The sequence below is a fragment of the Salvelinus fontinalis genome, chromosome 2, assembly GCF_029448725.1.
Source record: "Salvelinus fontinalis isolate EN_2023a chromosome 2, ASM2944872v1, whole genome shotgun sequence".
In the NCBI taxonomy this organism is placed as follows: Eukaryota; Metazoa; Chordata; class Actinopteri; order Salmoniformes; family Salmonidae; genus Salvelinus; species Salvelinus fontinalis.
This window is the reverse complement of record NC_074666.1, coordinates 90,614,015-90,623,739: the sequence shown is the minus strand read 5'-3', so window position 1 is coordinate 90,623,739 and position 9,725 is coordinate 90,614,015. Positions and strand designations below refer to the sequence as shown.

The 9,725-nt window shown below is 42.3% G+C and overlaps 1 protein-coding gene across 1 annotated transcript; it reads left to right on the top strand.

Moving 5' to 3' along the window:
• Nucleotides 1-2,006: 2,006 nt before the first annotated feature.
• On the top strand, nt 2,007-4,098 carry LOC129831457 (tetraspanin-10-like). The gene is made up of 3 exons (XM_055894864.1): nt 2,007-2,350; nt 2,718-3,334; nt 3,680-4,098. The coding sequence occupies exons 1-3, from the start codon at nt 2,261-2,263 to the stop codon at nt 3,984-3,986; spliced, it is 1,014 nt and encodes a 337-aa protein (XP_055750839.1). The 5' UTR covers nt 2,007-2,260; the 3' UTR covers nt 3,987-4,098.
• The last annotated feature ends 5,627 nt before the right edge of the window (nt 4,099-9,725 follow it).

The following is a 9,725-nucleotide window of genomic DNA, read 5'->3' as shown; positions in this document are numbered from 1 at the left end:
CCCGAACTGACAAGGTGAAAATCTATCTTTTGTCCCTGAACAAGGCAGTTAACCCACTGATATAATTTCTAGAGGATACTTTTTATTATGGGCTGGCATATCTAACCAGGCCCAGAGCTTCATAAATGGCACAACACCCACGCACACACACACACACACCGGTTTAAGATTGTGACATTATATAGTTTATACATTTTATAAGAGATTCACATTTTCTGCCAAAGTATATTTTAAAAGAGACAAGGTATTTAGAGGTATTTTACTGCATAAAGAGGGAAATAGACCACATCCCTGACCATACTGTTATAAAATTAAACCTTTCCTCCTCCTTACCCTACAGATCCTTAACGAGCTGGAATTGATTTTTGTTGTGTCCAGGGGTGGAATTCAAAAAGTTATTCTGGAAACGCAGCACTGTAAAATAAATAACCATGGGAATTCAACTAAAAAATTATACTAAAAATAATATTTTGTGTCTATATGTGGCTTTGGGATATTGGTTTCCATGCTTTCCCTCCATTTCCACCCCTGGTTGTGTCTAAATGTGTCTTTATGATATTGGTTTCCATGGTTTCTCTCCATTTCCACCCCTGGTTGTGTCTATATGTGGCTTTAGGATATTGGTTTCCATGGTTTCCATCCATTTCCACCCCTGGTTGTGTCTATATGTGGCTTTAGGATATTGGTTTCCATGGTTTCTCTCCATTTCCACCCCTGGTTGTGTCTATATGTGTCTTTAGGATATTGGTTTCCATGCTTTCCCTCCATTTCCACCCCTGGTTGTGTCTATATGTGTCTTTAGGATATTGGTTTCCATGCTTTCCCTCCATTTCCACCCCTGGTTGTGTCTATATGTGTCTTTAGGATATTGGTTTCCATGCTTTCCCTCCATTTCCACCCCTGGTTGTGTCTATATGTGTCTTTGGGATATTGGTTTCCATGCTTTCCCTCCATTTCCACCCCTGGTTGTGTCTATATGTGTCTTTAGGATATTGGTTTCCATGCTTTCCCTCCATTTCCACCCCTGGTTGTGTCTATATGTGTCTTTAGGATATTGGTTTCCGTGCTTTCCCTCCATTTCCACCCCTGGTTGTGTCTATATGTGTCTTTGGGATATTGGTTTCCATGCTTTCCCTCCATTTCCACCCCTGGTTGTGTCTAAAAGTGGCTTTAGGATATTGGTTTCCATGCTTTCCCTTCATTTCCACCCCTGGTTGTGTCTAAATGTGGCTTTAGGATATTGGTTTCCATGGTTTCTCTCCATTTCCACCCCTGGTTGTGTCTAAATGTGGCTTTGGGATATTGGTTTCCATGGTTTCCCTCCATTTCCACCCCTGGTTGTGTCTAAAGTTTGCTGTTATTTTCACTTCATTCTTTTTGAAGTAATTATATCTACCATAGAGACACTCATTGGCTAAAACACACAACATGCTCACAACATTCTCACAATTCTGTATTATGATGTCATTCCACAGCCTCATCACATGGCTGTTGTGGATCAAAGTTGGGTCTGTTCCCTGAGCATCTCTTCTTCCTGTAACACTCGGGTGAAGTTGGCCTGAGTAGACGCTGATCTTGGGTCAGTTTGGCCTTTTCCCCACTAATGGTTAAGGTTAGGATTGGGGAGGGTAAGCTGATCTTAGATCTGTACCTAAGGGAAACTTCACCCTGGAGTGTAACAGTCATTGAGGCGTGATCTGATTACTTCTTAATCGCCTCCACTGTGACTCTCACATGATGTTGCTGGAATCCCTGGGAGCCCTGGGCTTTATTCATTAGGAACCAAACAAAAGCAACGGTCCAAAACAGGGAGTGTTCTACATGAATTTGACCAATAAGAAACTCTTGTTCCGTTACAAGTTATTTTGCTACAGTGTAGATGAATGAATACACTCTTCTGTCTGTTGGAGCCCTGAGCTAACTACCCACCCACCACACCACACTGCATAGAGCTGTACTGACCTGGCTTCAACCACCTCAACTCTCTCCCTACCCCTCACACAGTCTCCTCTCCTCTCCTTTTCTCTCCTCTAGTCTCGTAAACTGACCGGAAGACGGGGAGAACTGCCTCTCACACATTGATTAGCTGAGGACAAGGGGAGAATCGTCCATCACACATTGATTAGCTGAGGACAAGGGGAGAATCGTCCATCGCACATTGATTCATTGAGAGGATAGTGGAAGAATAGTTTCTGAGAGGACAGGAGAAGAATATCTTCTGAGAGGACAGAGGGAGAACCGTTTCCTGGCAGCTAGGAAGATGAGGAGGTTGCAGTCCATGAGATGGTTTAGTTTTCCCTGGTTGAGGAGAGAGACCTCACAGACTGAGACCAGCCCACTCATACCAAAGGTACAGTAACTGTATGTCCGTCTGACAACCTGTATACTGTTAGTTATGTACTCACTGTACATCATATTGAATAGAGTTTACAGTCCCTTCAATGTTGCAAGCATAGAAAAATAAATGAATAAAAGGACATGCAACCTTTAACCCTGTCAGTTTGACGGGTAAAGTCATGCACAAACTCCAATGGCTACCAGTCCACCCATTATGCCAGTCTTGACTTGGATGAGGAGACCCGTTCTATAGATTCTAATTCTATGGTTGCAAGTAGGCTAAACCTTAAGACAATGACCGCTACAGACTGAACTTGATGAGTTGTTTTTGTCTCAGTGAAATCTCATTGTTTATTGTCTGTCCTGTTTCCTCTTTGAAGACAGACACAGATAGAGAGTTGTCAGGAGTCCTTCAGGGGAATGATGAGAGCAGCACAGAAGAACAGGCTCCAGAACCAGGACCGAATGATGGATCAGGGAACCAGGGTAGAACCAGGGAGGTAAAACCCAGAGCCCGTAGCAGGCCCTTCTCCCTGAGAGACTGTCTTCTCAAGTACCTCCTGTTCTTCAGCAACCTCTTCTTCACGGTGCTAGGCCTGGTGGTCCTGGCCCTGGGACTGTGGGGCCTCATCAACAAGGAATCCTTCGCTCAGGAGAAAATAGGACAGATCAGCACCGACCCCATGCTGGTGTTTGTGATACTGGGCTTGGTGCTGTCTACCCTCTGCCTGTCAGGCTGTGTGGGGGCTCTGAGAGAGAACTGCTGCCTGCTCCAGGTCTTCTCAGCCACCGTGCTGGTCCTGGTAGCAGCCCAGGTCCTAGCGGCCATCGTGGCATACAGCCTGCAGGGACAGATAGAGGGATACCTGAGGTCAGGTATGCTGGCTGCCATGGTGCGTTACCAGGATGACCTGGACCTGAGGTTCATCACAGATGAGATCCAGATAGGACTGCAGTGCTGCGGGGCCGACAACTACAGAGACTGGGAGGTCAACATGTGAGTGAGATGTGACTGACCAGACCATTTACATGATGACTTGTGATAACATGGTCCATTGACTGACACACAGCCTTGTGAACTGATGTCTGTCAATGTGGGTTGTTACTATCATTTTGATAGTTTTGTCAGTTTTGAGCAGGTCTCTCTTGTAAAATAGATTTTTATCTCAGAGAATAAACTGTAAGAACAAAGATGAAATAGAATGTATAAAATACAAATCTGTCGAAGATGATATGTTACTTAACCAGAGTTATTGCTTTTATGTCACATAACATTATCCAAGCAGCCAATTGAATTGGTTACAGTCCTTGCTTCTCCCCTCCCATGTCGTCCTCCTCCCAGGTACTATAACTGCTCTGCCCCGGGGGTGCTGTCCTGTGGGGTCCCTGCTACCTGCTGTGTGGACCCTCTGGAGAACGGCACCGTGTGGAACTCCCAGTGTGGAGTAGGATCCCAGCAGCTGGATGAGTTCTCTGCTCAGAGCGTCATCTTCCTGGGGGGCTGTCTGGGGGGCATGTCCCGCTGGATAGAGCAGCACACAGGCCTGATAGGAGCCGTGGGTATCGTCCTACTGGGGATTCAGATCATCACTCTGTTCATCACCACACGACTGATGGATAACATCCAGTGCATTAAAGTTACAAGTTAATAAGACCCAGTGGAGTAAAGCTACAAGATAACATCTAGTGGAGTAAAGCTACAAGATAATAACATCTGGTGGAGTAAAGCTACAAGATAACATCTAGTGGAGTAAAGCAACAAGATAACATCTAGTGGAGTAAAGTAACAAGATAACATCTACTGGAGTAAAGCTACAAGATAATAACATCTAGTGGAGTAAAGCTACAAGATAACATCTGAGGAGTAAAGCTACAAGATAACATCTATTGGAGTAAAGCTACAAGATAATAACATCTAGTGGAGTAAAGCTACAAGATAACATCTAGTAGAGTAAAGCTACAAGATAATAACATCTAGTGGAGTAAAGCTACAAGATAATAACATCTAGTGAAGTAAAGCTACAAGATAATAACATCTAGTGGAGTAAAGCTACAAGATAACATCTAGTGGAGTAAAGTTACAAGATAATAACATCTAGTGAAGTAAAGCTACAAGATAATAACATCTAGTGGAGTAAAGCTACAAGATAATAACATCTAGTGGAGTAAAGCTACAAGATAACATCTAGTGGAGTAAAGTTACAAGATAATAACATCTAGTGGAGTAAAGCTACAAGATAATAACATCTAGTGGAGTAAAGCTACAAGATAACATCTAGAGGAGTAAAGCTACAAGATAATAACATCTAGTGGAGTAAAGCTACAAGATAATAACATCTAGTGGAGTAAAGCTACAAGATAATAACATCTGGTGGAGTAAAGCTACAAGATAACATCTAGTGGAGTAAAGCTACAAGATAACATCTAGTGGAGTAAAGCTACAAGATAATAACATCTAGTGGAGTAAAGCTACAAGATAATAACATCTAGTGGAGTAAAGCTACAAGATAATAACATCTAGTGGAGTAAAGCTACAAGATAATAACTTCTAGTGGAGTAAAGCTACAAGATAATAACATCTAGTGGAGTAAAGCTACAAGATAATAACATCTAGTGGAGTAAAGCTACAAGATAATAACATCTGGTGGAGTAAAGCTACAAGATAACATCTAGTGGAGTAAAGCTACAAGATAACATCTAGTGGAGTAAAGCTACAAGATAATAACATCTAGTGGAGTAAAGCTACAAGATAATAACATCTAGTGGAGTAAAGCTACAAGATAATAACATCTAGTGGAGTAAAGCTACAAGATAATAACTTCTAGTGGAGTAAAGCTACAATATAATAAGATCTAGTGGAGTAAAGCTACAAGATAACATCTAGTAGAGTAAAGCTACAAGATAACATCCATAATGCAAGCTGGACTCTTATTATCACTATGTACTGATGGATAAAACTGTAACCATGGAAATGTATTATGATTATTATACAGTAAATGTCCTGGCTAGTGTGTTAGTGAATGTATTGGCTAGTGTGTTAGTGAAACACTACAATGTATTGGCTAGTGTGTTAGAGAAACACTACAATGTATTGGCTAGTGTCTTAGAGAAACACTACAATGTATTGGCTAGTGTGTGTGTTGTAATAGTGCAATAGAGCAGTGTTCAGTTAGGATTCAGTTAGAATTCAGTTAGGAATTCAACATGAAATTCCATCGGGGACTACGTTGGAAACAAGTTGAATCTTGTTGTTAAAGACAGGAAGCTGTAACAGTCTAGAATGTGTCTGCCAACAGAGAGATCTTACCAGTACCAAGATGATCCATCCCTGGAATATCATCTCCAAACCTGAGGAAAACAATCAACATCACTTTGTTATTACAGAACATTATCAGAACGACCAGATCATCAACTGTAAACCATCTAAGTGGTGTCACTGTTGAGGTTGTATGGCTGAACATGAATTGTATCACACTGTATGTTCTAATCATTATTCAAATAATAATTTTTTCACCAGTGGTGACTAGTGGGCAGAGATATCGGAAGATCAGATCATTGCAATCAATTACATTTCAGCCATTAGAATAAGCCTGTACTCCTATATCATCACCCACCAGCCTCCTCTGTTCTCTACCCACAAAAGCATTGAGTACCACTGAATTACCTTGTAAAGAAATCAAATGAGTAGGGCTGGAGTCAGGTCTAGTGGTAACACTGCTGACTAGAATAGTGCTGGAGTCAGGTCTAGTGGAAACACTGTTGACTAGAATAGTGCTGGAGTCAGGTCTAGTGGTAACACTGCTGACTAGAATAGTGCTGGAGTCAGGTCTAGTGGTAACACTGCTGACTAGAATAGTGCTGGAGTCAGGTCTAGTGGTAACACTGCTGACTAGACGGCGGACGTAAAGGTAAAGTAAAGGTAATGGCGGACTGAACGAAGTTATGTAGAGCACCTCAAGATAAAACATAATATTCTAAATATCTGCTAAATTAGACTAAAATATTAGCACTACATAATCTGGTGAGTGATAAACCTTCAATCTGGATAATAACACAAAACAAATCCTAAGACTAGAGACATTTATCGACAAATATTACGAACACAGACAACAACCAAACATGACGGAGAATAAGACAGGGGAACCGTTTACAAAACGCAAGCGAGATTCTTCGACAGATACTGACGATTTAATATTCTCACCACCGGGAATGGTAAAGGTCGAAACCGATCTGTTAAAATCAATAAATGACAAACTGGGTTTACTTGAATTACTTAGTAAGGATATAAAAGAGTTAAAGGCAAGCCTAGAGATGAGTGATGAAAAAGCTGCGACATTGGAGAAGGAAACACACGCGCTAAAAGGGACAGTCAATAAGATTCAAACCGAAATGAATGGAATTAAAAAAGAGAACATCGTTCTGAAGGAAGCCTTACTGGAGATTCAAACTAGATCCATGAGAGAGAATTTGGTACTTACAGGTATCCAAGAAAAAGAAGGAGAAGTTCCTGAATCTATAGTTAGAGAGTTCCTCCGTACAGCGCTTCAGATTCCATGCGAAGTTGTCGACAAAATCCAACTTGAACGTGTTCACCGCTTCGGACAGAGAGGGCAGAGGTACGAACGCCCAATCGTTGCAAAATTTGCTTCATTTAAAGATAAAATAATGGTTAAAAGCCTAGGTAAAAGACTTGCTGGGACCAAAATTGGCATGAATGATCAGTCTCCGAAAGAAATTGCAGAACGGCGCAAAGTTCTGTATCCAATTTTCAAAGAAAACAGATTAAAAGCGAAACGAGTAGCTCTCGTCGTTGATAAACTATATATTGATAACCAGTTGTTCAGAGACACAAAGACTACTGTCACAAGCCGGCTCATAGCCTGTGACAAATGAGAGGACACGAACAACAGGTATAGGCCAATTCAAAAGTGTTCTTTATTATTAAGCAAACTATTAACTTAAACTAAGAAATAGGAATGAGGTGTGGATGTATCATAATGTAAGGTGTATGTAAAGTGCATGGGTGCATGAATATGTGTGTGTGAACATGACTGAGTGGAAACTATGCAAAACTAAAAAGGAACAAACAAATCATGAGCATACCTGGAGGAGCAGAGAGAGAGAGAGAGAGAGCAAGACCAGGGCGAGAGAGAGGTGATTAGTAAGCAGTTTTATACCCTGAGCCCAGGTGGCTCCAATCACTAACGACCCTCCTCTGCCTGCAGGAGGAACCGCCCCCTGCACTGCAGAGGAGGAGCCGTGACACCCCCCTCCTTAAAATGAGGGTCCCACCCTCAACCCAACTTCCTCCAACATATTCAAAATAATTCAAATTTCCCAAAAAACAAATAAACAACAAAAATACCAATCCCGGCTCCTAGCAGTAGCCCCGTGTCCCCCAGCTGACTGTCCGCCCCTCAAACTCAGCAGCCCTGGTACCTGGGGAGCAATTTAAGAGAAAGAGGCACAGACAGCCCGTAGGGGTCAACAGAGAAAAGGTACAAGCTAGGTTAAAGGAGCACGGGACAGAGCATCAGCAATGATATTATCCTTACCCTTAATGTGCCTAATATCAAGGTTGAATGGTTGCAAGAACAAAGCCCAACGCATCAGGCGCTGGTTTGGGTTTTGCAGAGACCTCAGAAAAACAAGTGGGTTGTGGTCAGTGAACACAGTTAAAGGGGTCAAACCAGAACCAACATAGACCTCGAAGTGCTGTAAAGCCCAAATGAGACCTAAAGCCTCCTTTTCAATTACAGAATAGTTTTTCTGATACTTATTAAATTTTCGGGAGAAGAAACTGACTGGACACTCAACCTTGTCGTCATTCTCCTGGAGAAGCACAGCCCCAGCACCGATTTGACTGGCGTCTACCTGCAATTTGAAAGGTTTCCCAAAATTTGGTGCTGCCAACACAGGTGCCAAACACAAAAGAGTCTTAACTGCATCAAATGCCTCTTGACACTGGGTGGACCAGATAAATTCAGCCTTGGCCTTCAACAGATTGGTCAGTGGGGACACTACTACCGAAAAGTTTTTACAAAAAGCACGGTAGTACCCCGCCATTTCCAGGAAGCGCATCAGTTCTTTCTTTGTAGAGGGCTGTGGGAACTGCTTCACAGCCTGAACCTTGGCTTCTACGGGACAGACAAATCCCTGACCAACAACCTTGCCTAGGTATGTGACTGTAGCTTTGGCAAACTCACATTTTGCCAAATCAATACCTGTGTCCAACATAGACTGCATCTCTGTTTCCAGTTTTAGTCTCTTCTCCTCAGATACACGATAAAATCTCTGTTTGATAGGCTTAGCATCTCCGATGTCTATATCATGTTCAATTAAGTGGGTTTGCGATGGAGTGTCAGAAAACAAAACAGGGTAGTTTCTAATAAGAGCTACCAATTCATCACGTTTCTCAGAGTCTAAATGATCTACCAAAACCCCAAGGTTTTGCAAAGTCTGGGAGTTTTTCAACCGTCCTTGTAAGACCTCATCTGAAACTTTAACTTCCTCTTCTCCCCCCTCCACCAAATTAAAGCCACAAGATGCAGGGACTGGGGCAGCAGTCAACACTGACCTCACTGCTGGAGTGCCTTCAACTTTGCTTAGATCACGGGAGTGATAACATTTTAACAGGTTCACATGGCATAATTTAGAGGACTTCCTATGACTAGGGGTTTCAATAAGATAGTTCAAATCTGACACTTTACGCAACACAGTGAAAGGACCACAGTATTTTGCCTGAAAAGGTGAACTTACAAGAGGCAGAAGAGCAAGTACCCGATCACCGGGACTAAACTCACGCAGCTCAGCCTGTCCGTCATATTTCAGTTTCATTTTCCGTTGAGAACATTTTAGTTTTTCTTTCGCTAGTTCACCAGCCCTATACAACTTCAACCTAAAACCATTTACATAGTCAATAAGGTTCCGAGGTGGTTCCTCAGGCAAACAACCATCCTGCAACACTGCTAAAGGCCCACGCACCTTATGGCCAAACACTAAGTCATTTGGGCTAAACCCTGTGCTTTCCTGCACTACTTCACGAGCAGCTAGTAACAGCCAAGGTAACCCCTCCTCCCAGTCGGCAGACAGTTCCGTACAATATGCACGAAGCAAGGATTTTAAAGTTTGATGAAAACGTTCCAAAGCTCCCTGGCTCTGGGCATGGAACGCAGTAGACTTGTGTTTAACTTTAAGCTGTTTGAGAACCTGAGCAAATAAATGAGAGGTAAAGTTAGACCCCTGATCTGACTGGATGGTTTTTGGAATCCCAAATGTTGAAATAAATTGAGTTAAAGCTTTAACTACTGATTTTGAAGTTATGGTACGCAAGGAAAAAGCTGCCGGATATCTGGTTGCTTGACACATAACAGTTAATAAGTAGCTAT